A 27,303-nucleotide genomic window follows, 5' to 3' on the forward strand; every position below is an offset into this window, starting at 1 on the left:
TAGGCCCGCCTGACTAGGATTGTTGTACAGAACAATAAAAATTCAAGTTTTAAATAGGGAAAATCCCATAAAGGGACTTCCCCTGAATGTGGTAAGTGTAGTGATAACAGACCATAGTTCTTCTTAAAATATGAATACAATTATGCAATTCCTAGAATCCTTACCTTGTTTGAGTCCTTCTTTACCATATCTATCATACAGACTCCTTTTTTCAGCTGGAAATTGTGTTTTATTAACCAAAATATTTTAATATTCTATTCACTTACGGTCCTTAAGGACTTCGTAGGCTTCAGCAATTTCTTTGAATTTTTTGTCGGCCTCCTCCACATTATCCTGATTCTTGTCGGGATGCCATTTGAGTGCTAGTTTACGGTACCTGTTGTATGAAATTCAATGATTTGAAACTTGTGATGATCTTACGCTTTTTTGATCTCTTCTTCAGTTGCATTCTTTGATAGACCCAAAGTTTCGTAGTAGGACGTGTCACCAGACGCCATTAGACACTCTCTCCGTATAAGAGTGAAGAAATTGAGCTATAAACAACTACAGTTTTCTATGAGCACTTGGAAGTGTTGCTATTCTTTGAGAAGTTTCGAGAAAATGGCACGCCCAACAATTAGACACACCCTCTCCACTCTAGTTAATTAATAGTTATTGAAATCAACACAGCTTACAGTAAAAATTACAGTAAAAACAAAATTATTGTTAAAAAATATTATTATTCAGAGATTAATTGACACCAGTGGGGTAAGAGGCCCTTGTAGCAATACCACAGTTGTTTTCTTTGTTACGACTCATCATAATGTAACCATCCATACCCCAGTTGGTTCCCCAACTAAAGGACAATAATATTGCTACCAACCATCAATACATTATGTATATACCTGTTCTTCACAAGCCAGTAGTCATTATTATCACTAGTACCATATCCAATAACAAGTACACCATGATCCAACTTGCTTGAAGAGCATGTAGGTTCATAATACACACCTTGATCATAAAGCTGCATTAGTAAGTTAATCAAAATATTATTCGAATTTACATACTTGAAAACTTGAGTGTTCAGAATTAATGGAAACAGAAATAGGTCCAATTGTAGCTACGGCCTCTTGCAGTGCATCTTCATCTCCTTCAGGAATGTCTTTGTAAACTGTGTTTTTAACTTTTGCTTCGGAACTATTATAACGGCAAGTTCCAACCTTTAAAGGTCACAATAATTATAATCACATATTATAGTATAGTTTATACCTCAGCCAAGTAAGGATATGCTTCTTCTGTCATATCACCAGCAACTGTTTCAAGATATCTGAATGCATTATCCATCAGCCCACCTTTACACCCATTGTTACCAAAAGAGCCTGTATTATAGAAAATCTTAAATGTGCCATTGCAATACTTTCCTATACTTGAGCAGTCCATGAGCTGTTGCTCAGAGAGAGAGATTAGGGTACCAGTGTTGATGAAATGCTGTCCTTCCAGAGCACCAGTGGCTGAGAATGCCCAGCAAGCTCCACACTTGCCCTTTAGCAATGAATGCACTGCAGAGTAAGAACAATAAACTAGTGACTCACTTGATTCTTAACTCCAGTTACTGCACCACTTTTGCGCCAGTCTACACTATCAGCTAAGGCAAAAGTAGACCTAACAGTTCTCTTGAAAGTGTTGGTATTGTTGTAGGAAGGAGGATGAGGGATTATACCATTGTAGATATTTGCAAATTCACCAGCACCCTATTATACAGGTAGTATAGCAGCTTTTAACTTGTCACTCACAAGATCAGCAAACTCATTCATGGCAACAGTGAATCCAAACTTGTCAGAGTTAGCATTGTGGTTCTCTACAAACTTCTTGTTTGATTCCCAGATGACTTGACGTGCAAGCTCAGTCTCCTTTGTCTCATAGGCCTTGTTGTACTTGACTTTCCAGTCCTGGAATTCTTGGGTATATTCAAACCTGGCAGCTGCTAGAGCTACAAGAGCTAGTGCAATCAAAGCCTTCATTGTTTATATTAACCAAAATCATAGTGCACTCAGGCATCATGTGATAAGGGCCCTTGACTAGTCTAGCTCATTAAATATAAAAAATCAGCAAAAATAATACCAAAAAGCAGCAAAAATTAGCATCATTTAGCAATAATATATATACATGTATATATATTAGTTCAGGATGTCCAATGGCTTAGTTGACACCAGTAGGGTAGGAAGCCATTGTAGCAATGCCGCAGTTGTTCTCTCGGTTACGGCTCATCATGATGTATCCTTCCATACCCCAACTAGGTCCCCAGCTGCATAGTGAAAATGAATCTCAAATGAAGCATTGATTATTACATTAGTACCTGTTCTTGACAAGCCAATACTCCTCTGATCCCTCATATGTACCATAGCCAACAGCAAGTACACCATGATCCAGCTTAGTTGAAGAACAGGTTGGATTGTAGTACACACCTTCCTTGTACAACTACAAGACAAAACTTTTTTTAAAATAATGCATAAAAAATTTAACTATATACTTGAAAGCTTGAGTGCCCAGCATCAATGGCAACAGAGATAGGGCCAACTGTAGCTACTGCTTCCCTTAGAGCATCTTCATCATCACGAGGAATGTCCTTGTAGCCCTCACACTTAACTTTCCCTTCAGTGGATCTAAACTTACAGAATCCATCCTAATTAGAATAATAACGAGCTATATGTGTTATAGTAATGCATTTACCTCAGCTGTGTAGGGGTACATCATTTCAGTCTCGTCACCAGAAACTGTTTCAAGATATCTGAAAGCATTGTCCATTGTTCCACCTTTGCACCCGTGGTTACCAAATTTGGCTGTAAATTAATGCCAATGAATATTTAAAATTTTACAAAGATCTGCTTTTTTTACTTGAGCAATCCACAAACTGTTGCTCAGAGAGGGAAAGGAGGGTTCCAGTCTTAAGGAAATGTTGTCCCTCAAGTGATCCAGTGGTTGAGAAGGACCAGCAAGATCCACACTTTCCCTAAATAGCACATAATTATTAAATAATTCTGCATGGAGTTTCAATTTTTAGCTCTCACTTGATTCTTAATTGCAGTTACTGCACCTTTCTCACGCCAGTCTACAGTTGCTGCAACTTTGACACCAGTTTTCTTATAGAAATCTTTAGTACTGTTGTTAGGAAGAGAAAGGAAACCATTGAAGATACTTGCAAATTCAGCAGCATCCTACAATCCAAAAAGAAATAATTTTTGAAGTCAATATGCTTTACTTACAAGATCAGCAAACTCATTCATGGCAACGGTGAATCCAAACTTGTCAGAGTTAGCATTGTGGTTCTCTACAAACTTCTTGTTTGATTCCCAGATGACTTGACGTGCAAGCTCAATATCCTTTGTCTCGTAGACCTTGTTGTACTTGACTTTCCATTCCTGGAACTCTTGTGTGTATTCAAACTTGGCAGCTGCTAGAGCTACAAGAGCTAGTACAAGGATGACCTTCATCTTTTTGAAATGTCAAAAAAAAAACAGCTAACTCTGCAATGGTAAAAAATATTGTTCATATAAGCAGCTATATGTGCATGGCAAGGCACATCATATGACTTGTATGAGTACGATGAAAATAATTTACAGTTATCATAATATGAATGATGCTACAACTACATCTTTTCATTCTATCACAACTTAAAGTATTCTTAAAAGGTAATTTAAGCTATTAAAAGCAAGGTAACTTACGTGATGCTGGAAAGAGAAAAGAAGCAGCAACTGTGGTGACCTTCTTTGACTACGCAGTAACCACTAGTCACATGCCTTAGCTTAAATTCATTCATTGCTGATCATATGATATGTAATTAACTGAAAGTACAATCGATGATGTAATTACAATAATACAAAGCATCAGCTTAAAATAACACAAAGCTATAAGAATAGTTGTTAGTATCAACGATGTGTGTTTATTTCAGAATAGGGTACGAAGCATCAGTTGCTACTCCACACATATTCCCAACGTATCTTGCAAGCATAAAGTATCCATCAATTCCCCAGTCTTTTCCCCAACTATAATCCAAAAATCAACATCAATTGAAGACAAGAATTGAAACTAACATTACTTACCTGTTCTTCACTAACCAGTAAGGGCTACCATCACTGGATTCTCCATACCCAATAAGAGTTACTCCATGATTGAGATGAGTATTTGAACACAGATAATCAGAATATATTCCTTTCTTATAAAACTACATTTAATGATACAATCATACAAGACTAAATAATATACAATACAATACATGCATGTACTTGAAAAGTTTTAAGTCCAGCATCCATTGCCACAGAGATTGGTCCGACCTCATACAAAGCATGCATCAATGATACTTCATCTCCAGAGGGTATACGCACATACCCTTCATCTGTTGCACCAACCTTCTTTGGATCAAAACGACAGCTCTCATTCTATTTGTAGACACAAGATCAATATGGGGTCATTATAAACTACTAGCTTGCTTTAGCTGTGTACGGGTAGCTCTCCTCTGTATCATCGCCACCAGCATCTTTGATGTATTGAAAAGCTGATCTCATATTACCGCCATCGCAACCATTGTTACCATACTTGACTATATAACATCATGCAAAATATGGAAATCATATTGTTTAGGAAATAATGGGATAATTATACACTGTGCAGTTTTTGGACAAAAGTTATTCATAAGCAGAGCATGCATAAAGGTTAATTGTATTCATTGCAATCATCCACACATGCAGAGCACTAAGGGATGGCAGTGCCACACACACAGACACAGACACAGACACACACACCCACACCCACACACACACACACACACACACACACACACACACACACAGAGTACAGGCTAACAATATACATGGTAGACAATACCTGAGCAGTCCATGAGCTGCTGTTCAGATAATGAGACTAGATGGCCTGTTTTTAAGGCGTGTAGCCCTTCAAGACTTCCAGTTGTTGAGAAAGCCCAGCATGACCCACACTTACCCTGTAAGAAATAGGATCAACTAATCGTGCGTCACCCTAATGAGCTAAATAGCACATTTAATAAAGCTTAAAACAAAGGATGCCTTTGGAGCAACTTTAAAAATTCATAAAAAATTTAAATGTGATCAAAATCAGCTCAAACTTTCTACACAATATAGGAAGATGTATATGCATCAGGAGAAATTATAATAGTGAAGAATTCTCTCCTTTTCATTTTTGGTAAAATTTGGTCAAAGTCCCTGTACTATAGTACAGGGACTTTAACCCGATTTTGGAGCAACTTTAAAAATTTGTAAGAAATTTAAATGTGATCAAAATCAGCTCAAACTTTCTACACAATATAGGAACATGTATATGCATCAGGAGAAATTATAATAGTGGAGAATTTTCTCCTTTTAATTTTTGGTAAAATTTGGCCAAAGCCTCTGTACTATAGTACAGGGACTTAGGCCCAATTTTGGAGCAACTTTGAAAAATTCTTAAAAATTCAATTTTGATCAGAAACAGCTTATACTAACCATGTAACATAAGTGCATGTATATGCATCAGAAAAATCATAATAATAGAAATATCTCTTCTTGTCATTTTTAATGAAATTTGGCCTGAGACCTAGGGTTGGGTCTGGCCTGTGAGACTACTCGAGACCCTGTACTAAATAGCCCATGGTCTTGAGCCAGATTTTTTAGAAATTTTTAAAATTCGTTTTTTGCAATAAATTTACTAACATTATAAATACCTGGTTTTTCACATCTGTGACTACTTTCTTATCTCTCCAGTCAAGGGATGATGGCATAGCATTTCTTAAAGATGAGCTGAAAACCGATCCTGAAGTCTCAAGATTTTGTCGATAGCCATTATAGAGGCTGGAGAACTCAGCAGAAGTCTATACTGCAAACATTAAAAATGATATTTCATAATAACTTACAAGATCACCGAATGAGTTCATTTCTAGAGTATACCCATGCTTGTCACTATCAGTGTTGTGTGTCTTTATTAGCAATGAGTTTTCCTCCCACGTGTCCCTCCTGTATTTCTCTTCCTCTAATGTTAGGTAGGATTTCCCGTAAGTAGCTTTCCAAAGCTCCCATTCATTACTAGTACCACTGCTACTGGACTCTATTACAGAGCTTAGTAGCAATATAAAGACCACTAGGTTCGAGACCATCTTGTTTTTCATTTTGTTAATAAATTTAATGAGCCCCACCCACAGTACTTTTTTGCGTGGGTGTAGGTTAATGAGTCCCGCCCTATTGCTCTTATTATTATTAAAACTATCATTGCTTTATGTTTTTAATATAAAGATTATTAATATGAAACAATAAATTTATAAATAAATTACATCAAAAAACAGACACGTTAATAATATATTTCATATAATCAGTTTCGCATCACAAATCTAAAAGACTGAAAAAAGAGAAAAATCATAAATTGCAATGAAAGAAAGATGGGTTGATGCTACTACTTCAAATGCACAGTCTTACCTTTGTTCTGAACGCCACTTTTTCATTTTGTCTTTTAGTTCAGGCCATGCTTCTTCAACTTCCTTTTCACTATAAAGATAAAGCACCAATAGTAATGTTTGTTATAAATGAATGAAGATAATCATGAATGACAATCATTAAACAATGCATATGCTAATGTCACATGAGTCACTACTACACACACAGTTCCATATTAAACTCCCATGTATGGGAACTAACTGCACATAGACTGACCTTGTGGTCATTGGCTCCTCTATATTAAACAATACTATCCCTTCGGCTTCTAGTGATCTGATTATATTCTCCCCAAACGACCAGTCATCGTTATGAACAAGTACTTGAATGTTATCAAAATCATCAAGATCATCGTGTAGACTGGTTGAATGCCTACAAGGAAGTAATCATATTTGAATCCAATGCTATTTTTTCTTTTCACTCAATATTGCAAACAGATCCAATTCTTACGTTATGTATCTGCTGACTCTAATTGAGGCTTTGTGACGAAGTTTAGAGTTTTTCAGAGAAAGGTCTTCCATTGATTGTGTCCTGTGATGATTTCTAATAATCACTGGCTCAGTTATATAGCTAGCTCTCATCAAACTCTGTCTGTTGGTAGGGGCTGGGACTCCTTCTCTCTCAGTGAGTGACACGTTGGCACTAATGGAAAAAAACATGTTATGTGTCAGTTGAGGTCATCACAAGCAACACGAGTATATACACTTAGTATATGGGTATAGTCTGCCCTTATAGGAAGCACAGGATCATAACAGAAACCACAAATGGGATCAGTGTGGTCTGGATCAGCCTACACCATGTCTAAATACTTATCAATGTATAATGTTGTTAGATATAAAGCAATTACTGACATTAAATGATACTGTGTGCATGGCAATATTGATAAATAAACTAAACATGTTATTCAGGCTTGCACGGTATGAAAGCAATGCATCCATTCACAATAGACTCACTTGAGTTTATCTCCTTCACTCTCTTTGCTTGCACTTGCAGTACTGGCAGCAGTGCCATCAATATCAGATAAAGACCCATTGCTGTCTGCTCCATTGTTTACAAATTGAACCGTTATTACTGAAGGTGGTGGTGAATTCTCGTAGCCAGTGGAGACAGAGCGAGGTAGAGGCTTAGAGGTACTTGTCAATAGCGTGCTTGTTCTAATGCCGAGAGAAGAATGGGTAGCAGTTCTAGTCAGCGTCACATTGTTGACGGCAAAAGAGGAAAGAGAAGATATGGATTGTATAGAATCCCGCTCGCTCTTTTCCTCTTTTAGAGATTCTGTAAGGAAATAGTAAAAGAGTAAAATAAGGATTCCATTCATTATCATTTTTATAGATCTCAGAATAGTGCTTGTTTGCTAATCGTTATTATGCATACGGCTATAATGAAGTTAAATTATGCGCATATTTATATTTCTTGTGTTGTTTTTGAAACTATGTTAAGGTTTTGTGGTTCATTCTACACATGATATGACTATCTACAATAACACAATGAAAACAGTCCCAGTCTACACACAGTAAACAATAAGAATTGGAGGATACCCTTTCTTGGTGCCTACGCACGGCATTGTGTGTTGCTAACAATATTTAATCTTGTAATTCACATTCCATATTAATTTGAATTAGCAATCGTACATGTTTGTTTTACCATAAATAACCTTTTTGTTACCATAAAACTAATAATAATTTGGTAACCCAACTATACTCACTTACCAAATTTGTTTGTGCTCAGCCTCTTCAGAAAGGGATGATCAAGAGATGTCTCTCCATTCATTTTGTGCTGTCTCTCCATACTGTTGCTCCGTATCTGAAGCTTCAGTACAGGTCTGTTGATGGAATCCCGTCTTCTACGCTTCTCTATATAAATAAATAAAATAATACAATAATGAGATCAGCACTCATCATTAGCTATGCCTCTTAACTATTGTCAACATAATTGGTCTCGTGTGTACTAATTGGGAGGTATTGTGCATGAATGAACACTATTAATCACAACGGCGAGGCATATGTCAATATTTTGGGTGTAGTGACACAAACATTATAAGATCATAAGTCTCATCCCTTCCCACATTATCTACCAAAGCCCCAGAGAGGGATGGATACATCCCATGCTTGCATATGAGTGTGCTACGCAAGAGGCGTGTGAAATGTAAAGATGATATCTGGCAGGGATTTACTTTCATTTTTTGGCTTCTGTGATTCTTTCCCTCCAACAATCCTGCAAAAGAAACAAACAATTAGTGATAACTGTCTTATCTCTGCCAGGAGCATGACAATTTCTTTCCCCAAAACTAGTGCTGATAACAACAGAGCCAATTAAAACATGTACTACCCCATTAATCTCTCTGTCAATAAAGGCAAGTTATTAGCAGTTTTCATGGCATTTACATGTATACATGTTTTTGTACAACCTAACTCAAGACTTGCAAATTAGTTCTTGACATAATTTGATAAAAATGTACACAAAGAGTGGGAAATACTCTATATTAGGGTACCAGTAGCATACATATAGCACAGTAAACAACAAACAAGGTATAAGACTGGGTACACCTATAGCCATAATAAAGTAACATATGCCATGCTATTTTGACTATTCTAACAATCTTGTACAAATAGAGGGTTATGTTATTGTAATATATGCAGTTGCTCAATGCAGCATACAGTAGGAATGGGGTGTCTACAATTATGTATCATGCTTATAATAATGCTAGTTTCTACCTAAAAGCCATAACTAGTTAGTATATAATATACTTGGCTTACGTATTGTTGTAGCTAATATTGGAGCCCATTATTGATCTCTGTGTAGAAGAAACCCAATGTAGAAGGAGAGTATAACTGCTGGATACTGTTAATCTCTTGAGAGCTTCAGTTATAGAAACAGGTCTAATCTCCTTCACTGTAGTCTTAGCTTAGCAGTTATAAAAGTATGAGAAGGAGAATGCTTTTATAAAGGATAGTGAAATAGAGGTATGGCTTCATGGGCACTGCTTATTAGAAGTAATATCAGGATAAACAAACATGCCATGCTACAGGCAGGAAGTGACTCAAGTCTATACATGTATGATGCTTGCAGAAAGCTTATTGCATTAAATAATTAATGTGTTGAGACTGGTAGTGAGACAACTTGCAGTTGCTGCACAGGTTGTTTACAGAGGCATCAGTTTTCAAAAGAATAAATGCTGAATGAAAGTGGGATTTTTCCTAAATGCCAGTGGTGCAAAACAGTGTCTCCGTGCCTGCTTTTTTTGCTGAATTCTCCTTCCTTTCTAAAATTCCCTAAAGTCTAATTAATGAATGTATGCAGGCTATTACATAGTAAAATTACAAGAAAAATACAGACAACAATTTCCTAATCCTTGCACTTTCAGGATAAACTTTAGCTATTTTCCTGGTATAGATTAAAGAGCATTTCTTTAATGCCAAATTATCTAGACTAGTTATAAAGTTATCTAGTTATAAAAGTTAATTTGGTTTGATTAGCCCCTCCCATTGTTAATTAGGGGTAATTATGATACAATAAACTCGGGGGAGTTAAGAACAAAAGCTGGAACAGCTTGTAAATCGCCTTCAAAGACATGGCAAAGCAAGAAACTTGCTCAAATGGCTCAAATGGCAGTATCTCCTCGTATGCACCTCACTTACTCAATCGCTGGGCCGCGAAGGATGGTCATTATTCTTACGAGAAGGTGCTCCACGAGGGGACGTACGGAACGACTCTGCTGGCAAGGAGAGGGAAATTTGGCCCAAGGCTAGCCATACTCCTCTTCCACCTGCCATGGGCAAACACAGTAAGAGAAGTACACCTGAAAAAGCTGTCGGGACTGCGCCACAAGAACCTTGTCCACTTGATAGATTGCTACGACTGCCACGACCCTCCGCTGACCACAATGTCAATGACACAGTTTCCAAGCAAATCTCTCCCTCCTCCTACTGCAGTCGCTGTAGTTATGGAGCTCTCTCTGAGTGGAACCCTATCAAAATACTTGAACAAGTACAGAGTGAATGAAGAGACTAGGCTAAGATGGTATAATGACTTAGCCATGGGTCTTCACTACTTACACTCCAATGGGATACTGCACTGGGACCTCAGACCTGAGAACATATTCATACAAGACGATCAGCTCAGACTTGCAAACATAGGTTTCATGCAAACGGCAAAGGAATCAAATCGTAAGAAATTCAACTTCAATCACAGCGTGTTTCTAGAAGAGTACGTAGAAGAAGCAATACCTTTCATAGCTCCAGAGACATTTGGCGGCGTCTATAATAAATCCAGCGAAATATTCTCTCTTGGTTTAATATTCCTTGCAATAGCAGAGTCCCCAGACTGTGGATATCATAAAGCAAGATGGTCAAACACAACCGATGTCTTAGGAAAACTCTTACACTCGAGATTACCGCCTCGAACCACAAAGCCGGTCCATCTATTGGAACCACCAGTGACTCAAGCACGACCTCAAGAGAGTTCACTATTCAATGAAATGCTATCACACAATCCTCACAGTCGACCGACGACGGAAGGAGTATTAACGAGCCTTGAAGGCATTACATTAGGGGGAAAGGAGACTTTGACATCAATGGCAGTCAAGTGGATATGCTCGTGCTAAGTTTTTGTCCGATCATTCTTTTACATTTTCACACTCTCATCACGTGTGGGATTACAATAATAACACAATCTTCCTGTCTTAACTATAACAATTATGACTGTGTGTGTGTGTGCACTGTACATATTATATATGATAATGTTAATTGTGTGTATTGTGTAACCTCAGCAATCTTTTGATCTCTACCTTGTAGTCACCAATTATGATAACAATTTGATTAAATATAACAACTGCTACACCATTACCACAGCAATACACCCAATAATAAATCAATAAATAATTATAAGCTAATAGTTTTGTGTCTAATAGTCATCATAGATAGCACGTTTAAAATTGAAGCTTCTTGGGTTTCTCCCATGAGAACTCTTCACGTCCAAAATGCCCATAAGCAGCAGTCTTCTGGTATATTGGTTTTCGAAGGTCCAATTCCCTATAAAAGGAATGAGAGTTAGAGTCAGTAATAATAGCTCTTCTTTTAACAAACTTTATTATCATTCCTGGGCGAAGATCAAAATTCTTATTCACTATATCCAGCAATTCGTTGTTGCTTTTCGTTGCAGTTCCATATGTATCCATGTATATTGATAATGGCTCAGCAACTCCAATGGCATAAGAAATCTAATAAGAATAACATAGAAAGAGAATATAGTAAACTTGGTAGTTTGTATACGAAAGCTACTATAAACAAATTGGCTTACGAAACACTCTGTCTTGTTTACATATGATAAATTTACTCTTTCGCTCTCTTACTTGAATCAGGACACGTTTTGCTAGGCCAGCGGCAACAAGTGATTTCGCTATCCACCTGGCAGCATAAGCAGCCGAGCGATCAACTTTAGAAGGATCCTTACCAGAAAATGCACCACCTAATCATAACACAGTGCTTTAGAGTGTACACATATTCACATGGGTACCTCCATGAGCTCCCCAGCCACCGTATGTATCAACAATAATCTTACGACCAGTCAGACCAGCATCTCCCTATTGTATTGATGACATAGTATATATTGCAGATCCATTGAAAGTCATACCTGTGGTCCACCAATAATAAACTGGCCAGATGGCTGGATGTGGTATACTGTATTTTCATCAAGATACTTGGCTGGGATCACTTTCTGTATAAAAGAAAGAGGACAATATAAATTTAATTTAGAAAATTAGAATTAGAAGGCCATCAGTATGATGTAGCTCAGTGATGAAACAGTACAATTAGTAGGTGTTCTAATATACTGTGATTAAACTGACTATTGCTTTGCCCTCGCATAATTTATTCCTCTTCAGAAGTCAGAGGACATGCCCAGTGAGGGGAGAGATAGGGACAACAATAAATCAATTGAATTATAATGATATTGTTTTTAGTTTTCTCAATACATGTTTATGCATACGTAATACACGTACTTATATATGATCCGTACATTATCCCCTTCTGTAGGCAATCAGAGCCATATAAAGAAGACATATAATAGTCATATAGTCACCCTAATATTACTATGATCTAATTCCCCTCTTTCTAGTGAATTGACTAATAATATTCATACTGGAAATGAGGTCATATTGATAGAGCACCCATTATTTCATGTTTTCATTTAAAATTAAGACAACATTGGTTGATCATCAAAGGAAACCGGCACAATGCGAATATCATACATAATGAGCTCAAACATCAAAGCGCTAGCCTTTTCACTTAGGGCAAGCCTAAAATTCCATGTTACTGAGATAGTGACAAGCTATATTCTAAAATTACCCTACGCCTCCTTCTTCCCACAACCCCTCTCTCTCTATCAAGTAATTAAATACCTCCCTCTATATGTGACTGTCACTCTATAAGCTTTGACACTACACTTCAAAAGAAAAGCTAAGTAAACAACCAATGCTACACTTCATGGTAAAACATCACATAATTGAATTAATGTAACAAGAAAAACACAAGCATACCACATCTTCACAGAGACAGGTGTCTACATGGAAGCACACACACACACACACACACACACATATATATATATACACCAGATATAGTACAACTCACAAATTAACATTAGCAACATTACACATTGCTATGGTGTTAAAGTCACAGCTGTACAGCATTAACAGTGACAAAATTGAAGACGTACAAAAGTAAATTAAGATAACTTCACTTTGCACAGGCTTTTATTTGCACAATTTGCTCTATCCCTTTCTTTCTCTCTCTCTCTCTCTCTCTCACTCTCTCTCTCTCTCTCTCTCTCACTTACATTGATGATGTGTTCTCTTAGTTGAGTTTTCTGATCTTCAAGTGTAATGTCTTCCGAATGTTGAACACTGATCACAATAGTATGCACACGCTGTGGAATGCAAGCGCCATCGACGTTCTTGTACTCAACTGTGACCTAAAAAAAGAATAAATCAAAACTACCACTATAGAGTGCTATCATTGCCCGTAGTAGCGTAACACAATTAAGGCTACTCTCTGTGACAAAAAATAATCACCATAATGTAGTGTACGAGTACTACTATACAGCAGTGTTTGTTGTATCAATTTCACAAAGGTTATACATGCAATATAATAAAGACAATTCAATATCAAATACACAATAGTAAGAGGTCTGCCAAGTTGAGTGACACATGTATGATGTGGTCATTAAAAGTTAGAGTAATTAAATATTAGTGGACTTACTTGTGTCTTTGAGTCAGGTCTTATCCAAGGTAGTGAGCCATCTCTGCGGCTTTCTGCCATTTTCCTAGAATGAATACATAAAATTAGCTGCAACAGAAACATAGCAGGCCATTACTGATGCAGAGGAAAGCAATAGTACAATAAACAAATGAACCATGTCATGCAATTATAAATACATGCCTTGTGAATTTAACATACAAGGTCATATTCATAACTCATAAAAAAATTAATTGAAATCAGCATTAGAAATGCAAAAAAATGTTTCTTGAGGCCTTTCTACACTAGCACTTCTAATGCGCATTGAACTGGTTCAAGGTTTGGAACCGGTTCCAGTCATTCCACACCTGATGTGCATTGGCAATTTGGCATTAAGCCAAACCACCTCCATATGTGGCTTAAATGCGCATTCAATAGATAACCAATGGCAGCTGGATCAAAAATGCTATCAAAATATACATGATCTTGAAGATAGCCGACTTCTGGAACAGGTTCAAGTGTAGAAAGGCCTTTGGAGCCAGTATCATTTTAAAAATATTTTTAAGTACTCGTAATTTTCATGCTTCTACATTTCAAATAATGTTATATAAAGGTAACACAGATATTTATTACACAACACATGGAATACCTGTTCATTTGATGAGCTAACATTATTGTTAGTGGCATACACTCAGGAGTCTCATCGGTTGCATAACCATACATCAAACCCTATCAATAATAGACTGATAAAGTATAAAGCATTATTGGTCCTTTCTTACACATACATTCATACACACAAACACAGAGTAAAACATCATTTTGTTGTTCCCATTATGCGGGGCAGGTGTGAGAAAATCTTATCAACTAGTAAAACCAGTATTGACAACTGGAGTGACCTCTTTAGCATAGTAGCTGGTTTACACAAACAGGTTTGACAGGTGATACTGGTCAGACCAGTCACATGCTCAATAAATTAATGACCTTTTGAAGATTTTCATGAGGTCATGGATTTCAATTCTTTTACCTGATCTCCTGCTCCAATGTCTTCATCTTTCCTTCCCTCGTGTACTCCCTGGGCAATGTTAGGACTCTGCTTCTCTATAGCCGTTAAAACGTTACAAGTCTTGTAATCAAAACCTTCCGAGAGAAAAGGAAGAGAGACAGAGAGGAGACACGATGAATGGTTATAAATTAGAATTATGGTATGCCAAGTTCCGTAAAGCTATAAAATTACCTTTCCTTGAGTCATCGTATCCAATTTGCTTGATGGTTTCTCTAACAAGTGACTGGTAGTCCACAATTGCTCGGCTCGTTATTTCACCAAAGACAATGACCATGCCAGTTTTAGTGGCAGTTTCTACAAGATACAATGTTAGACTAATACAATGTACATACATACAACATTATTCATCATTCCTCATACCACATGCAACTTTGCTGTACGGGTCTTCTTTTAAGCAGGCATCAAGAATAGCGTCTGAAACTTGATCGCAAATCTTATCTAAGAAGGAAAATGGAGGATGCCTTGTATCAAAAGTACCGCACGTGTTTATTCAACAATACCTGGATGGCCCTCCCCTACGCTCTCTGATGTGAACAGGAAACACTCAGGGCTCTGTCTGCGAGAGAAGCTGTCGGGGAGAGAGTCTTTGTTGCTGCTTGCCATAATGCTGTATTGTTTCACTACTGACCGTCTTGGGACCTTGCAATGAATTTGAAAGAACAATGAGGATTGTGACCTGCAGCAATAAAGAAATCCTCGCCTGATAACACTAACAATAGTCATAGGAGAACCACGTGTATGTTACACCCACGCACTTGTCATGGCGCCATAATATAGCATGTGCATTGAGTGACGTTTTATAAGTAGGTAAGTACATCCGGTTGTTAATATGGAAGATAGGCTCTACATTTTAGATGGTGGATTGGCAACTGAGATAGAAAGAAGAGGAGTCAGCCTATTAGTAATGCTATCCTAAAAAATAGCCTTTTTAGTATCTTTCATTTCAACAGAACGATCCTCTCTGGTCTGCAAGAATTCTCCATACTCAGCCAGAGCTCATACTAAATGTTCATAAAAGGTAGATAATTATTATGCCAGTGTTCCTGGCCTAGTGTCTTTTATTAGTTTTCTACAAAATGGTGCTGATATTATAACAACGGCTTCCTATCAAGCAAGCATTGATGGATATTATCAGCACTTGGGCTTGTCATCAGAGAATGCTCTTAAACTTATTGCTAATAGCGTTTACTTAGCTCAAGAAGCAAGAGACTGGTTCTCACAGCAACCAGAAGTACATCTATAATGTTACCCTCATTATTTGACTTTTATATTGACATCCATGTTGCTTTAGCATAAAGACAGAGCACAGCCATTGATAGCAGGATCAGTAGGTCCTTATGGAGCTTGCTTATGTGATGGCTCAGAATACACTGGTGCATACCTTAATCACACATCACTTGAGGTATTGCAAAATATATTTATTTGCTTGTGTGCTATATTCATTTGAATATTAACAGGTCATTAAAGATTGGCATAAACCCAGAATAAGACAGTTGTTGGAATCTGGTGTAGATCTGTTAGCTTTAGAGACAATCCCGTCAATAGTGAGCAATGAAGCTTTATAGTTGCTAGCTTCAAGTTTTGAGCTTTTTATTTAGATTGAGGCAAAGATATTACTGGAAATTTTAGCAGACTATCCACAAGCTAAAGCATGGATATCGTTCACTTGCAAAGTATAGAGATGCTTTGCTAAAATCCTCTCTATCTCTTGATCAGGATGAAGGACACACTTGTTATGGCGAAGTATTCTCTGACGTTGTAAAAGCTATGTGTTCTTATAAGCAACTAGTAGCTGTTGGAATAAACTGCTCTCCACCTCAATATATTGGAGTAGATTATCTTTTTTGTTGCAGTATGTAATGCATGATTTTATATTTATACATTGCAGGGACTGCTGGATAGTGTCTCTGGTTGCAGCCTACCATTCATTGTGTACCCAAACAGTGGGGAAGGATGGTGCAGCACTGGGTGAAAAAATTATAATACTAATGAATTTTATTATTAATGATTTTTAGATGGTGCGGAGAGAAAGTATCATTTATCTCTCAGTGTCGGACGTGGATCAGTAAAGGTGTAAAGATAATTGGTAATCAAAACTGAGAATCAATGGTTGGATGTTTTGTGTTTGACTGTACAGGTGGTTGTTGTCGTATCACTCCAGAGGATATAAATTTAATAAAACAATCAACAACATTCTAATTCCATTTAATTATTACAGCTTACTGCACAAATTTTAACAAATTAGCACTAAAATCACGTGATCCTTTCTCACAAAATGGCCTGTGGCTGGTTATTCTCCATTATTTGGTTTATCGTTCTTATCCTTCTTGCTTGGCCAATTGGATTCATAGCTGGATTCTTATACGTTCTTCTAACTCCCTTTACTGTCTGCTGCCTGTGCATGAGGACAATCACTGACTTCATACTGAAAGGAGTCCATCTTCCCAGAACAGTTGCGGGCTATATGGTGGCCGGAAAATCATGTTCTGACATTTAAATATTCTCTCTGGCGCATCCTTTTGTCTAGATTGAAGGAGCTACAGGCTAAAAGGATTATTAATATTATGTTTTTTTTAGTTTTTGACTTGTGTTTAAAAATAATAGATTTATAGTTATGATAATAAATCACATTGTTTTCTTTCATCAATCATAATGTTGTTTTTTTTAATAATGAAATAAATTTGATAACTGCCGGAGTCATTTCTTTGCATATAGACAATATCTAAAAAAAATACATCAATATTCATCACGTAATGTCGCTCAGCCAACCTGATCTGGAGGGACCATAAAGCCGGTTATTGGGACAGTTCTTGTTGGTGGTAACTCAACTGTTATTGGTATTGGTTTATATTTGTGACCGTATTTGTCCTTGTTGCTGTTAATAAAATCATCTGTCAATAACCTGATGAAAAATTATAAATAACTGTGTAGTCATAACTGAGAGTATCTCTGTACCAATCGGTGAATGTCCCAGAGGCTAAATACAGAGCACCCATTTGACCAACAGTGAATGTATGTCTACCATTCTAACCACAATAATAGAATGACAGTAATGAACTTTCATTAGCTAACTTGATTAACAGCACTAGCCATCCATTGAGTTATATACTTGAAGTATTGAATATTGTCTGGCAAGGCAGTACTCCAGCCTATATAAGCATTAGTATCAATAGATGGTGCTAATGATAACAGCATTGCTAAAATTGCATGGCTCACCTGTTGGATAAAAGATTTCTTGTGAGAAGGAATGAAAATCTATGGCGCCGATTAAAGGGTTAGGAAGATCACGGAGATAACTTGTAATAGTTTTCACTTCTAATTCAGATCCAGAGTTATCCCCATGATAAATGTCACTGCAAGGATTGCTAGAGCTGCCATGCTACAACATGCATGAGCATTGCTTAACAAAAACTATGCATTACTTTGCCCCATTTTATATTAAAATTCCGATTCAAGTCGACTCCCAAGCATGATGATCCTTTGTTCTTTGAGAGGTTTTTGCGCCAAAATCTATACTTGGGATAACTTGACCATGTTAACTATTAATAATAGTTACTTAACGGAATGATTTAATTGACTTACATAATAACCATCAGGATTAGCAACAGGTACGATAATAAATTGATATTGTTGTAATAAACTGAAGAGCTAGTGAAAAAATTTTTTTTAATACTATTTAATTTAATGCTACAAACTTACAATATTATTAGATGAATCAGCTCTTGCCAATAGCTGTGTTAAGTACATGCACATTGGGCCAGTAATCCATTCTCCTAGTGGAAAACCATAATAATAATAATAATAATAATAATGGACATTACTTGGATGCACTAGACATTGGAAGTACACAGCAGGTTGGTTTGAATCAGTTCCTATCACTACAGCCAGCATATCTCTACCAGCTATTGTTTTACCGATGCTCTTTACAGCAACATTTGATGAATACTCATGAGCTAATGATTTGTACCAATCATACATAACACTGAGATTATGCTACAAAAATCAGAAAGGTTAATGGAATCAGAGTTTCCCACAGGATATTGGCATAGTGCTCATGTCATCGAATTGTCAAATTGCTCAAAAATTGGGCCATAAACCCAGTAACAGGAAATTTTGAAAAAAATCACGAGAAGAGAAATCTCCATTTAAAATTTTTTACTGATGCATATACATGTCCTTATATTGTGTAGAAAGTTTGAGCTAATTCCAAAGACGTTTAGATTTTTTACAAATTTTTAAAGTTGCTCCAAAATCAGGCCAAAGTCCCTGTACTATAGTACAGGGTCACGAGCCAAATTTTGCCAAAAATGGAAAGGTGAGAATTCTCCATTTTTATAAAATTTTCTGATGCATATACATGTTCTTATGTTGCATAGAAAGTTTGAGCTGATTCTGATCACATTTGGATTTTTCATTAATTTTTAAAGTGGCTCAAAATGCCGTGTACTGTATTGTAGTGCTTGTTGGCTAATAAAGCATGCTTTTTAGCTCACTTAGTATGTTTTGCTGGAAACCTTGAATGCAATATAAATGTACTGAATCATGACTTACGTATTGTTTAAACCAAGAACTATGATGAAATACATTTCTCTTAACATTTTTAGATTTCACTGCTTCATTTTGCTCCTTCAGCTCATCAAAAGGAGATAGCAACTGAAACATATTTGATACAAAAGTACAATTTTTATTCAACAGCTCTTGAGATGATGCAACGTATTGATAGTCTTTATCTCTATATAATACTGTTGCATTATTGTCAGGAGAAAGAGGACTAGGAGAGAGAGATACATGCTTACAATCCGGGATAAGTACAATAACTCACCATTTCCAGACTAGAGCAGTGTCTACGTCATACTCCAAATCTGGAAAGTTATTTGCATCTCCTGCCATAAACAGCAAGAGAAAAGACAGAAGGAATGGAAGAGCCATTCCTCTAACTCTGAACAGAAACAATGCCCCAACCGGCTTCAAGTCTACGGAGAAAGTCTACGGATAGTTTTTAGTTTTAACGTACACGGAAAGAGTACGAATAAAAACGGACAATGGCTGAAGCAATGGATGGAGCAAGCATAGAGAAAAGAAAGGAAATTATGGAAAAACTAAAATCTTCACTACCAGATGACTTGACAAAGACGCAGAGAAAGAAACAAGCTAAAATAATGTACAAAAAACTTCAAATGAAAGAGTAAGAGAAATAGATCTAATGATTTGCAATTAACAATTGTTTGCACTGGCTGCTCTGTTTCCACAAAGGAAGTCAAAACTTCAAAAGAAGAAGCCAAAGCATACGAAAAGTTAACAACAATTATAGACAGTGGATACTGAGCTATTGTGTACTGTTTTGTATAGGACTGACAAAGACAATGTCATCCAGTGATGCCAGCAAAGTGAGAGTTGCCATAGAACTAGGCTACTCTGAGCTAATGACTGAAAAGGTAAAGCTCCTCTTTTGTATGCAGTTAAAAATGCACCACAGTATTCGAGAAATACAATATAGTGCTCGAATGTACAACCATAGTTACATTATTTTCTATAGGATATTAGAATGTTAATTAAGCAGTGTCAGAGGTGCTATTCAGAGAACAGACACTCTGTCAAGCCATTGCAACTGTACATGACAAGTCTTAGTGGGACTGTAAAGGAAGCAATGGAGACACTAGAGGGATATGATAAATGGGACGTTCACTTTCACGAAAAGAAATATTTAGATGTTTTTGAACAAAAGGATATTGTATTCTTAGCTGCCGAATCACCTAATATACTAACAGGTATACTTTATATGCAAAAAAATAATTATGAAAATATGGAAATGGGTTTAATTGTGTAGAATTATCTGATGATAAAGTATATGTCATAGGCGGACTGGTTGATCATAATCGCTACAAAGTAATTGCAATGATTATTCATCATCATTAGTATAAATATATTCTAAGGGTTACTGCTATAATGAAGCTATCACTGCTGGAATCAATCATGCACAATTGCCACTTAAAGAACACGTCACATTAAATAGTCGTAGCGTGTTAACCATTAACCATGGTAACCAGAATAATAAATCAAATATATAAAGTGTTAATTTTTTATATGCTTTAGTGTTTGAGATATTATTAAAATACGAAGAATACCAAGACTGGCAAAAAGCAATGCTACAAGTTATTCCGCAAAGAAAAATAAAGTCCTCAGAAAAACATGACAATCAAGACAATGAACCCCAACCTACTGACGACAATAATTGTGAAGCTAGTGGTAACGATGGTGACAATGATGGTACCACAAATAGTGACTTTGATAGTGGTAGGAGTATGAATGTGGAATCATAATTGTGATAGCTAATACTTTTATTATAATTATTATAAAATCATTCATTCACAATAATAATAATTTATTTATTGACAGCATTTATTATGGATGCAACGGTTGTCTCAAGTTTTTATTGGAAGAGCGATAACACAAGTGACAAATATCCATCTAGAAAGAAAGAGAGAGAGAGAATAGAATATGAAAGAGAGAAATGGCTCACGTCATTTTTATGAGACACGCAATTTTGATGATACATATGTCCACAGAAAAACATCATTAATGTCGTTGCATCATCAACAGAAAATTCACGAGAACAGTTAAAACAAGTAGCCCCCACTATTAATTGATAATGATAATAAAATAACACAAGAGTTATTTACTGTCAAAGGAGGTTGCTCTATTATGGAGAATGTGTAGTTTTTCCATTAAATCATGACTAGCGAGAGATAAGAGAATGTGATAAAATTATTTTTAGTGAGTAACCTGTCTTTGACTAGTATCTTCTTGCAGCCTTCCCTCAGGTTGACTTGGAGCTGGTAGTCATTCAACAGTTTTACCAATGATAGACCAAGGTTAGCTATTTTTAACTGGCTAGGTATTTCCTAATAATAATAATAAGAATAATAATAATAATGAATAAATTAACAATAGTATTTATAATTACTTTAATTAATTTAGTTGGATCAATATGTGTACCAGCGTTTTGAAGTAAACCAGTTATAAAATCTAAATAATAATGATTTTATAATTATGCATGTAGTAACTTGCATACCAGGCAGGTCTCTTGACAGCTGGATGAGAGTGTCCCACAATTCTTCGTCATCTTTCTCTCTTACAAATAATATTGCCTGAAATAAAGGGGAATAGCTTATAAAAAGCATTAGAAATAATTACTTGATCCACGTCGTGTAATTTACTGACGATCAGTCTCAAAGCTTCTTTAGGGTTACCCATCCTGTCTATACAAGCCACAATAATAATAATAATAATAATAATAATAATAATAATAATAATAGACTATAACTCATTAATTATTTACCTAATAGAAAAACCATTGCTTCATACAATGACCTGTTAGTGCATACATCTAATGCCTAAAATAATAAGAAATTAAAGAAAAATGTAAAAATAAGCGATACTTTTTTTAATGGTATGTCATTGCACGCTCTCAAAAATGGTAATAATTTCTTTCTATTGTAGTCGGCGTAGAGCTGGACCTGTCTTTCGTGATATTCACTCCCAGCTTTAGGATCACGATCAAATAATAAATCAAGATACTATAAAATGAAAAGGTAGTACAAAATATAATAGATGGTTGCTTGCCGCAGGGTTTCCCACAAAGCATGCTAAGTGAGCTAAACAGGACTGTACTATAAACATTGCATGGTCTTGGGCTAGATTTTTGAGCACTTTAAAAAATTCATAAAAAACCAATTTTGATTGGAATGAGCTCAAACTAGATATACATCATTACAAAAATTATTAAAATGGAGGATTCTCTCCTATCCATTTTTTAAACAAAAATTAGGCCTGAGACCAAATTGGATTTTTTAAATAAATTTTTAAGTTGCTCCAAAAGCTTAGAATCAAAAATATCTAATATTAAACATCTTACTCTGTGCAAAAAATATTCCCATCGTTTCTCTGTCCTGAATCCTTCCAACTTGCTAACAACTTTCTGAGGCTAGTAATAATGACCATTAATAATTATTAGCTATAATATTATTGATAACTAACCGGTATGACATCATCATGTCGAAACTCTACTAATAATTCGACAGTCTTTGTGAGAGGCTAATAATAAAAATAATTATAAATTAATTTTGTTGGGAAAAATATCAAAAATGAACCTCCTCTCCCAGTTGCAAAAGATACTCCAAATTATCGAGGAGAGAGTTGTGAAGGTTTTTATTTGCAATCAAATCAAAAACTTCTACATCTCCCAATCTTAGGTATATATCCAGAGCACTTTCAGAATCTCCTCTATCTTCAAAACTATCGAAAATATCACAATAATAATAATAGTAATGCACTCTGTTGTTCTTACAGTTTAGCTTTCACTTTCAATATGTTAATATCATTGGGTTGTTTAGCAAGTCGATCCTAACAATAACAAAATATAGCAAATAAACTCTCCCTATTTCTCAACTAACAGAGACTGCATTCATAATGACATTAGAGTCATACAAATTTGGTGGCCAGTCTTGTATTATTTTATATAATTCCTACAATAATGATAATAATAGCAATAATAATTATAGTAAAAATTAATAGTGAATTACTAACCTCAGGGTCATGGATCAGGAATTGATTTAAAACCATTTCGTAGATAGTTGGACTTAATTTGGGCTTTGATTTTGGAATGTAAGGCAAGATTTTCTATGAAAAGAGAAATTTACATATGCTTGTTGATATATTCCATAGTAACTTACATGAAGGACTCCTTTTGCTATAAACTGCCAAATGATATCTTCCCATCTCTGCACATTTAATCCCAAAACACCACTGCACTTTCTAAAATATGTAATAATTATAGTCATTAAAATGAGAAAAAAAACTTAATGACCTTGCTGCATCTTCAAACTTTTTATGTTCCAACAAATGATAAATATAAGCTATTCCAACTTCCTAAGATACATGTACATGCATTAATTATCATTATGCAATGTGCACTGCTTACTTGCAATTTTCCTGTATTCAACAATCTGGCATTGCTAGGGTTTTCGGCATATTTCATTGCTTCCTCAAATCTATTTCTCTTGATCAACCATTCAACGTGATCGTTTGCATCAAGTTTCTGTGCTAATATTATATCAATTGGAGTCAGTACATAGAACCGATCCTCATCGCCAGTCATTACACACTCTACACAAAACAGTGCATTTAAACCACACCCATTAGTCACACCTATTTACCAAGATGATACTCTGTACAGCGACAGTAAGTGTATCCACGTGGCATTAATGTGTCACATGCTATTTCTTCAACTGTTTCAAACTCTTCACTGTCCGGTAGATACATTGCAGGTGGTCTTACAATCAAGTGAGGGGGTGGTACAGTCCCTTTATGCTAATGATATAAAATCACATGACAGTCACATGATAATGCCTATATTACTATGGCTTCTTCTTGATTAATGTGGGCGTCATATCCCAAGACAACCATGTTCCAGCTCTTGTCTCTATTCATGATGGGGACAACACCACAGACAAGGAAATTAGGAAACATATTCTGAGCACCTGAAAATGAAAATAAATAAATAAATAATAATAATAATAATAATAATAATAATAATCAATTACTTATTTTCATTAGCTCTTTCTTCTTGGCTGGCTGTGCCTCCACACCACTAGCGTATCCGTCCATTAAAACTACATTCTCTGTCACTTCTCTCACTTCAGCAACCTTTACATTAATAAAACCAATTTATATTTAATTAATTAATTCATGAGACTGTACTTTAACGATGTGTCCACGTCCAACAAGAAGCAAACCATTCTTAACCCAACAGAGACTGCATGGGAGAGATATGGGACTGGAAAGAGAGAAGAGAGAGAGAATTATTGTTAAAAGATGGAGTCCAATCAATACCTTTCTTCATCAAATCTGATGCAAGTTATTAAAGACTTGGTTGCCACGTTGTAAGCAAAAACTGTCTAGAGAGAGAGAAAGATAATAAATAAGAATTGAGATGCACAATGTTACTTTTTCATTAGCCCAAGCCATGTAGTTGTCTCTCCATTTAATTACTTCAACAATGCCATAGCCGGAGTGTATCTCTGTATTCTTATAACCAATCAATGGCCAACGTCTCTCCTCTACCAGTAACACCTATAGAAATAAAATCATTATCATCATCATTTTATCTATTTCATTACTTTGTCGATTCCTATGGCAAACATTCGATTTGTTGACTTGCCAAAATGAGGATGAATAGCAACAGACTACAAGAAGAGGGAGAGAGGTGAGTCTACATGCATCATGTCTTTACTTTCACTGCTCTTTCAAACTGTACACTATTATTATACTTAGCTGTAAACAGACCAACTATTGACACCTGGAGAGAGATAGAGAGGGAGATAAGATAATATGAAAACACTCTACTTTTCCATCATTAGAGCAGCAAGCCATGAAGTCTCCTTCTTGATCTACTGAGATATGATTAATTTGAGCTATATGCTAAAGAAAAATAGGTAAAATAAAAAAATAGGTAAAATAAACGATAAAATATTATAATACTAACTAAACGATATTCACGATCAGCTAACACAGTCCCAGTATGGTCCAATAACTTGACAGTCCCATCGTAAGTCCCAAGAGCTATAAACTAAAAACAGACAGTGAGCTACAGGATCCTCAAGTATTGCAGTACTTTAGGATGCACGGCCATACAAACTATGACGTTCTTGGGCTCTCCTTCAGTAGTGTTTGATGGCATTTGGCTTAAAGAGTTGACGACGTCTTTAGCAAATCTGCTGTACTTCAATAACGGCTCTTCGTCTTCATCATCATCTTCTTCTTCCTCCTCGCCATCTTCTGCTTCCTCTCCACTGGTAGAGCCTTCTTCTTCCTCGTAGCTAGAGACCTCGTCAGCCTCCATTTTGTTGCTCTTAAAAATAGGCGGGGCTCGCTAATGATCACGTGACTCTTGACAAAAATTAATTTTTATGAATCAATGGCATAAAAATTTTAATGAAACACAATGACAAAATGTGTGTAGAAGGGAAAGTTGGTTCATTGGTTCATTCCTGGTTTTTAGGAAGATAGAGCTCCTTGAGTGCACGGAGCTCGCCAATAAGTGCTTGGTTCTGACTCTCAAGGACAGCAACTCTGTTCTCAAGGCAGCGAATGTATTCTTTCTTCTTGCGTCTACACTCTCTCGCTGCCTCTCTACAAGCAATAAATGAATTTGCTTGATCTATATATATATAAATGGCGCTCTACCTGTTCTTCATGAGTCTTATTTCTCTCTTTTTAGTGGAATCCTCTCCCGGGAGTGGAGGAGAGCCTACGAAACCCTCAGGACTAGATACTGTACGTAAAGATTGCTTGTGTCCTATTGGTGTACCGCTGCCGCCGCCAGCTGGTAACTGTGCGCCAAAATCTATTAAAAACAAATAATAATAATTATTATTATTACAAGAATGAGTCTTACTAGATAGCTGGTTGCTGGAAGCATTGAGCAAAGCTGACGAAAGCAAATTCGAAGGCAATTGAAAATTATTGTGACCAGCCAGAGACACAGCATCTGAAAGTATTACAAAAACAATGTCACAATGATAACAAAATTATAATAACATACTGGCAATGAGTGGAGCCTGGGCCACAGCATTAGCTTGAGAGTTCAATAAAGCTGCCGTTAGTTGTTGCTGTGCATTGATGTGATTCGGAAGCATCATAGCAGCTGCTAACTGCTGAGTGAAATCGTTATTACCTCCAGCAGCTCCAGCCCCTGCTGCAGTGGCAGCTGATGGCTGGTTGGCTATAGTAAGAGCCGACTGCTGTAGGTTTTGTAAAATTGGAAGAAGAGCAGGATTGGTAGCAGCTGCTAAGCCAGCAGCCTGCTGCAACATAGACACCTAATAAATAAATAAATAAACAAATAAATAAATAATATTAATGATGAAAAAACGAAGTGATTAGACCATAAAAATTGCAATGACAATAATTTAATTAGTATCTTACTCCAGCAGCAGGATCTAGTCCTGGTTTATTAATGGATTCAGCCGATGACGACAAGTCCTCTAATATCTTTCTACAAAGACAGACGAGAGCAAATATAGTGATTGCGATAACTTATTTCACAGATCCTCATAAAACTTTACTTGAAACTAGCTCTTCTAAGTAACTGCTCACTAGATATTGGAGGAGGCTCTTCATCATCATCAGATTGAGTATTTGCCGATTGCTTCTCAGGTGGTGGCAGTGTCACTGATATGGATGGAGCTATACCTACACCAAAGGATGAGGTAACTATTGTAATGGCGCCATTGGCATACCCTTTTCGCTGGCCACATTTCCTGGACTGGAGTCGCTCGACATTTACTAAACAAGACATGAAGAGACACATTTTAGGTGAAAGTAAACGTTTTTCATTTACTGCAATGAATGATGAGTCGATAGTACGTCAGAGATTAGTCTGTCAGCGTCACTTTCTTTGTCTCTTCACTTCTGCCCTTTTGGTTTGCTGGATCACGTGATGCCTGCGTTAGGCGCGCATTAGATTAACGATTACGTG

At 36.3% G+C, this 27,303-nt stretch overlaps 12 protein-coding genes across 13 annotated transcripts in view; 3 read left to right on the plus strand and 9 right to left on the minus strand.

Moving 5' to 3' along the window:
- Positions 1 to 599, minus strand: part of LOC100638243 (dnaJ homolog subfamily B member 6-like) — a 3,609-nt gene extending 3,010 nt beyond the window's left edge. For both annotated transcript variants that reach the window (XM_019995588.1, XM_003382585.3), the window contains exons 1-3: positions 421 to 599; positions 267 to 376; positions 165 to 215 (exon numbers count right to left, since the gene is read on the minus strand). In XM_019995588.1, the coding sequence (XP_019851147.1) occupies positions 165 to 215; positions 267 to 376; positions 421 to 497 (238 nt within the window). In that variant the 5' untranslated portion in view covers positions 498 to 599. The remainder of the gene's footprint in view (positions 1 to 164; positions 216 to 266; positions 377 to 420) is intronic.
- Positions 600 to 635: 36 nt separating this feature from the next.
- LOC100638285 (cathepsin L1-like) lies at positions 636 to 2,058 on the minus strand. Its single transcript, XM_003382671.2, has 7 exons — positions 1,773 to 2,058; positions 1,572 to 1,730; positions 1,407 to 1,521; positions 1,249 to 1,358; positions 1,047 to 1,199; positions 885 to 1,003; positions 636 to 835 (listed from the first exon to the last, which is right to left on the minus strand). The coding sequence occupies exons 1-7, from the start codon at positions 1,998 to 2,000 to the stop codon at positions 730 to 732; spliced, it is 990 nt and encodes a 329-aa protein (XP_003382719.1). The 5' UTR covers positions 2,001 to 2,058; the 3' UTR covers positions 636 to 729.
- A 36-nt stretch (positions 2,059 to 2,094) lies between these two features.
- Positions 2,095 to 3,784, minus strand: LOC100638413 (cathepsin L1-like). Its single transcript, XM_003382672.3, has 8 exons — positions 3,702 to 3,784; positions 3,243 to 3,503; positions 3,048 to 3,194; positions 2,875 to 2,989; positions 2,710 to 2,819; positions 2,510 to 2,662; positions 2,336 to 2,457; positions 2,095 to 2,284 (listed from the first exon to the last, which is right to left on the minus strand). The coding sequence occupies exons 2-8, from the start codon at positions 3,468 to 3,470 to the stop codon at positions 2,179 to 2,181; spliced, it is 981 nt and encodes a 326-aa protein (XP_003382720.1). The 5' UTR covers positions 3,471 to 3,503; positions 3,702 to 3,784; the 3' UTR covers positions 2,095 to 2,178.
- An 11-nt stretch (positions 3,785 to 3,795) lies between these two features.
- Positions 3,796 to 6,173, minus strand: LOC100638539 (cathepsin L1-like). Its single transcript, XM_003382673.3, has 7 exons — positions 5,900 to 6,173; positions 5,711 to 5,857; positions 4,861 to 4,975; positions 4,467 to 4,576; positions 4,263 to 4,415; positions 4,080 to 4,201; positions 3,796 to 4,022 (listed from the first exon to the last, which is right to left on the minus strand). Exons 1-7 carry the CDS (start codon positions 6,149 to 6,151, stop codon positions 3,920 to 3,922), a joined length of 1,002 nt encoding a protein of 333 aa, XP_003382721.2. The 5' UTR covers positions 6,152 to 6,173; the 3' UTR covers positions 3,796 to 3,919.
- A 111-nt stretch (positions 6,174 to 6,284) lies between these two features.
- Positions 6,285 to 9,484, minus strand: LOC109581506 (uncharacterized). Its single transcript, XM_019995663.1, has 8 exons — positions 9,227 to 9,484; positions 8,644 to 8,684; positions 8,180 to 8,323; positions 7,424 to 7,745; positions 6,921 to 7,112; positions 6,690 to 6,842; positions 6,456 to 6,524; positions 6,285 to 6,378 (listed from the first exon to the last, which is right to left on the minus strand). The coding sequence occupies exons 1-8, from the start codon at positions 9,253 to 9,255 to the stop codon at positions 6,363 to 6,365; spliced, it is 966 nt and encodes a 321-aa protein (XP_019851222.1). The 5' UTR covers positions 9,256 to 9,484; the 3' UTR covers positions 6,285 to 6,362.
- Positions 9,485 to 9,941: 457 nt separating this feature from the next.
- LOC105312506 (interferon-induced, double-stranded RNA-activated protein kinase-like) lies at positions 9,942 to 11,297 on the plus strand. Its single transcript, XM_011405215.2, has one exon. The coding sequence runs from the start codon at positions 10,042 to 10,044 to the stop codon at positions 11,071 to 11,073; it is 1,032 nt and encodes a 343-aa protein (XP_011403517.1). The 5' UTR covers positions 9,942 to 10,041; the 3' UTR covers positions 11,074 to 11,297.
- On the minus strand, positions 11,271 to 15,556 carry LOC100638371 (S-adenosylmethionine synthase 1-like). Its single transcript, XM_003382586.3, has 12 exons — positions 15,266 to 15,556; positions 15,126 to 15,203; positions 14,937 to 15,059; positions 14,727 to 14,839; positions 14,352 to 14,431; positions 13,727 to 13,790; positions 13,305 to 13,439; positions 12,102 to 12,185; positions 11,985 to 12,051; positions 11,821 to 11,936; positions 11,555 to 11,688; positions 11,271 to 11,500 (listed from the first exon to the last, which is right to left on the minus strand). Exons 1-12 carry the CDS (start codon positions 15,486 to 15,488, stop codon positions 11,398 to 11,400), a joined length of 1,320 nt encoding a protein of 439 aa, XP_003382634.1. The 5' UTR covers positions 15,489 to 15,556; the 3' UTR covers positions 11,271 to 11,397.
- LOC100638667 (homocysteine S-methyltransferase YbgG-like) lies at positions 15,418 to 16,992 on the plus strand. Its single transcript, XM_003382674.3, has 11 exons — positions 15,418 to 15,501; positions 15,573 to 15,666; positions 15,716 to 15,783; positions 15,831 to 15,996; positions 16,057 to 16,167; positions 16,223 to 16,309; positions 16,364 to 16,438; positions 16,482 to 16,595; positions 16,654 to 16,733; positions 16,781 to 16,851; positions 16,903 to 16,992. The coding sequence occupies exons 2-11, from the start codon at positions 15,595 to 15,597 to the stop codon at positions 16,962 to 16,964; spliced, it is 906 nt and encodes a 301-aa protein (XP_003382722.1). The 5' UTR covers positions 15,418 to 15,501; positions 15,573 to 15,594; the 3' UTR covers positions 16,965 to 16,992.
- Positions 16,993 to 17,231: 239 nt separating this feature from the next.
- On the minus strand, positions 17,232 to 19,737 carry LOC100638497 (zinc carboxypeptidase-like). The gene is made up of 11 exons (XM_019995653.1): positions 19,588 to 19,737; positions 19,317 to 19,536; positions 18,587 to 18,758; positions 18,465 to 18,538; positions 18,348 to 18,413; positions 18,188 to 18,304; positions 17,982 to 18,144; positions 17,838 to 17,914; positions 17,721 to 17,791; positions 17,535 to 17,667; positions 17,232 to 17,487 (listed from the first exon to the last, which is right to left on the minus strand). Exons 1-11 carry the CDS (start codon positions 19,692 to 19,694, stop codon positions 17,413 to 17,415), a joined length of 1,275 nt encoding a protein of 424 aa, XP_019851212.1. The 5' UTR covers positions 19,695 to 19,737; the 3' UTR covers positions 17,232 to 17,412.
- A 24-nt stretch (positions 19,738 to 19,761) lies between these two features.
- LOC100638795 (tRNA methyltransferase 10 homolog A-like) lies at positions 19,762 to 21,213 on the plus strand. Its single transcript, XM_003382675.3, has 7 exons — positions 19,762 to 19,950; positions 20,019 to 20,059; positions 20,115 to 20,200; positions 20,302 to 20,533; positions 20,593 to 20,651; positions 20,699 to 20,804; positions 20,859 to 21,213. The coding sequence occupies exons 1-7, from the start codon at positions 19,808 to 19,810 to the stop codon at positions 21,083 to 21,085; spliced, it is 894 nt and encodes a 297-aa protein (XP_003382723.1). The 5' UTR covers positions 19,762 to 19,807; the 3' UTR covers positions 21,086 to 21,213.
- LOC100638922 (vacuolar protein sorting-associated protein 41 homolog) lies at positions 21,099 to 25,700 on the minus strand. Its single transcript, XM_003382676.3, has 29 exons — positions 25,438 to 25,700; positions 25,309 to 25,392; positions 25,170 to 25,244; positions 25,057 to 25,122; positions 24,944 to 25,009; positions 24,771 to 24,896; positions 24,657 to 24,721; positions 24,525 to 24,600; positions 24,368 to 24,470; positions 24,183 to 24,304; positions 23,981 to 24,134; positions 23,746 to 23,930; positions 23,632 to 23,693; positions 23,498 to 23,579; positions 23,352 to 23,444; positions 23,219 to 23,290; positions 23,113 to 23,168; positions 22,916 to 23,060; positions 22,803 to 22,859; positions 22,681 to 22,749; positions 22,205 to 22,342; positions 22,105 to 22,159; positions 21,960 to 22,024; positions 21,838 to 21,913; positions 21,730 to 21,791; positions 21,549 to 21,667; positions 21,446 to 21,501; positions 21,286 to 21,401; positions 21,099 to 21,233 (listed from the first exon to the last, which is right to left on the minus strand). The coding sequence occupies exons 1-29, from the start codon at positions 25,663 to 25,665 to the stop codon at positions 21,168 to 21,170; spliced, it is 2,739 nt and encodes a 912-aa protein (XP_003382724.1). The 5' UTR covers positions 25,666 to 25,700; the 3' UTR covers positions 21,099 to 21,167.
- Positions 25,701 to 25,723: 23 nt separating this feature from the next.
- LOC100638625 (cyclic AMP-dependent transcription factor ATF-1-like) lies at positions 25,724 to 27,258 on the minus strand. Its single transcript, XM_003382588.2, has 8 exons — positions 27,166 to 27,258; positions 27,065 to 27,110; positions 26,891 to 27,017; positions 26,751 to 26,820; positions 26,368 to 26,644; positions 26,221 to 26,313; positions 26,010 to 26,169; positions 25,724 to 25,955 (listed from the first exon to the last, which is right to left on the minus strand). Exons 2-8 carry the CDS (start codon positions 27,105 to 27,107, stop codon positions 25,808 to 25,810), a joined length of 918 nt encoding a protein of 305 aa, XP_003382636.1. The 5' UTR covers positions 27,108 to 27,110; positions 27,166 to 27,258; the 3' UTR covers positions 25,724 to 25,807.
- Between the last annotated feature and the right edge of the window lie 45 nt (positions 27,259 to 27,303).

The sequence above is a fragment of the Amphimedon queenslandica genome, unplaced genomic scaffold (genome assembly GCF_000090795.2).
Source record: "Amphimedon queenslandica unplaced genomic scaffold, v1.1 AMPQUscaffold_13520, whole genome shotgun sequence".
Taxonomy (NCBI): domain Eukaryota; kingdom Metazoa; phylum Porifera; class Demospongiae; order Haplosclerida; family Niphatidae; genus Amphimedon; species Amphimedon queenslandica.

What these genes read in the sequence shown, in the direction of transcription:
- LOC100638285 (XM_003382671.2), bottom strand. Translation starts at nt 2,000, where the DNA reads ATGAAGGCTTTGATTGCACTAGCTCTTGTAGCTCTAGCAGCTGCCAGG. An exon ending in CATATCCTTACTTGGCTGAG is followed by an intron (nt 1,200 to 1,248) that starts GTATAAACTATA and finishes TGACCTTTAAAG; the next exon opens with GTTGGAACTTGCCGTTATAA. An exon ending in TACTGGCTTGTGAAGAACAG is followed by an intron (nt 836 to 884) that starts GTATATACATAA and finishes ATTGTCCTTTAG; the next exon opens with TTGGGGAACCAACTGGGGTA.
- LOC100638413 (XM_003382672.3), bottom strand. Translation starts at nt 3,470, where the DNA reads ATGAAGGTCATCCTTGTACTAGCTCTTGTAGCTCTAGCAGCTGCCAAG. An exon ending in TGAATGAGTTTGCTGATCTT is followed by an intron (nt 3,195 to 3,242) that starts GTAAGTAAAGCA and finishes TTTGGATTGTAG; the next exon opens with GATGCTGCTGAATTTGCAAG. An exon ending in CTGGGCACTCAAGCTTTCAA is followed by an intron (nt 2,458 to 2,509) that starts GTATATAGTTAA and finishes TTTGTCTTGTAG; the next exon opens with TTGTACAAGGAAGGTGTGTA.
- LOC100638539 (XM_003382673.3), bottom strand. Translation starts at nt 6,151, where the DNA reads ATGAAAAACAAGATGGTCTCGAACCTAGTGGTCTTTATATTGCTACTA. An exon ending in TGAACTCATTCGGTGATCTT is followed by an intron (nt 5,858 to 5,899) that starts GTAAGTTATTAT and finishes TTTGCAGTATAG; the next exon opens with ACTTCTGCTGAGTTCTCCAG. An exon ending in TACTGGTTAGTGAAGAACAG is followed by an intron (nt 4,023 to 4,079) that starts GTAAGTAATGTT and finishes TTTGGATTATAG; the next exon opens with TTGGGGAAAAGACTGGGGAA.
- LOC109581506 (XM_019995663.1), bottom strand. Translation starts at nt 9,255, where the DNA reads ATGGGCTCCAATATTAGCTACAACAATAC. An exon ending in ACAGAAGCCAAAAAATGAAA is followed by an intron (nt 8,324 to 8,643) that starts GTAAATCCCTGC and finishes TTATTTATATAG; the next exon opens with AGAAGCGTAGAAGACGGGAT. An exon ending in GAGGAGCCAATGACCACAAG is followed by an intron (nt 6,525 to 6,689) that starts GTCAGTCTATGT and finishes TTATCTTTATAG; the next exon opens with TGAAAAGGAAGTTGAAGAAG.
- LOC105312506 (XM_011405215.2), top strand. Translation starts at nt 10,042, where the DNA reads ATGGCAAAGCAAGAAACTTGCTCAAATGGCTCAAATGGCAGTATCTCC.
- LOC100638371 (XM_003382586.3), bottom strand. Translation starts at nt 15,488, where the DNA reads ATGACTATTGTTAGTGTTATCAGGCGAGGATTTCTTTATTGCTGCAGG. An exon ending in GTACAGCAAAGTTGCATGTG is followed by an intron (nt 15,060 to 15,125) that starts GTATGAGGAATG and finishes TGTATCTTGTAG; the next exon opens with AAACTGCCACTAAAACTGGC. An exon ending in ACATTGGAGCAGGAGATCAG is followed by an intron (nt 14,432 to 14,726) that starts GTAAAAGAATTG and finishes TATTATTGATAG; the next exon opens with GGTTTGATGTATGGTTATGC.
- LOC100638667 (XM_003382674.3), top strand. Translation starts at nt 15,595, where the DNA reads ATGGAAGATAGGCTCTACATTTTAGATGGTGGATTGGCAACTGAGATA. An exon ending in GAAGAGGAGTCAGCCTATTA is followed by an intron (nt 15,667 to 15,715) that starts GTAATGCTATCC and finishes TCATTTCAACAG; the next exon opens with AACGATCCTCTCTGGTCTGC. An exon ending in GAAGGATGGTGCAGCACTGG is followed by an intron (nt 16,734 to 16,780) that starts GTGAAAAAATTA and finishes AATGATTTTTAG; the next exon opens with ATGGTGCGGAGAGAAAGTAT.
- LOC100638497 (XM_019995653.1), bottom strand. Translation starts at nt 19,694, where the DNA reads ATGGCTCTTCCATTCCTTCTGTCTTTTCTCTTGCTGTTTATGGCAGGA. An exon ending in CTGATTCATCTAATAATATT is followed by an intron (nt 18,414 to 18,464) that starts GTAAGTTTGTAG and finishes TTTTTTCACTAG; the next exon opens with CTCTTCAGTTTATTACAACA. An exon ending in TTAATATAAAATGGGGCAAA is followed by an intron (nt 18,145 to 18,187) that starts GTAATGCATAGT and finishes TGCATGTTGTAG; the next exon opens with CATGGCAGCTCTAGCAATCC.
- LOC100638795 (XM_003382675.3), top strand. Translation starts at nt 19,808, where the DNA reads ATGGCTGAAGCAATGGATGGAGCAAGCATAGAGAAAAGAAAGGAAATT. An exon ending in CTGAGCTAATGACTGAAAAG is followed by an intron (nt 20,201 to 20,301) that starts GTAAAGCTCCTC and finishes TATTTTCTATAG; the next exon opens with GATATTAGAATGTTAATTAA. An exon ending in CGTGTTAACCATTAACCATG is followed by an intron (nt 20,805 to 20,858) that starts GTAACCAGAATA and finishes TATATGCTTTAG; the next exon opens with TGTTTGAGATATTATTAAAA.
- LOC100638922 (XM_003382676.3), bottom strand. Translation starts at nt 25,665, where the DNA reads ATGGAGGCTGACGAGGTCTCTAGCTACGAGGAAGAAGAAGGCTCTACC. An exon ending in ATCAGATTTGATGAAGAAAG is followed by an intron (nt 24,601 to 24,656) that starts GTATTGATTGGA and finishes CTCTCTTTCCAG; the next exon opens with TCCCATATCTCTCCCATGCA. An exon ending in AAGATACTAGTCAAAGACAG is followed by an intron (nt 21,502 to 21,548) that starts GTTACTCACTAA and finishes ATCTCTCGCTAG; the next exon opens with TCATGATTTAATGGAAAAAC.
- LOC100638625 (XM_003382588.2), bottom strand. Translation starts at nt 27,107, where the DNA reads ATGTCGAGCGACTCCAGTCCAGGAAATGTGGCCAGCGAAAAGG. An exon ending in CCAGGCTCCACTCATTGCCA is followed by an intron (nt 26,314 to 26,367) that starts GTATGTTATTAT and finishes TAATACTTTCAG; the next exon opens with ATGCTGTGTCTCTGGCTGGT. An exon ending in ATAAGACTCATGAAGAACAG is followed by an intron (nt 25,956 to 26,009) that starts GTAGAGCGCCAT and finishes TATTGCTTGTAG; the next exon opens with AGAGGCAGCGAGAGAGTGTA.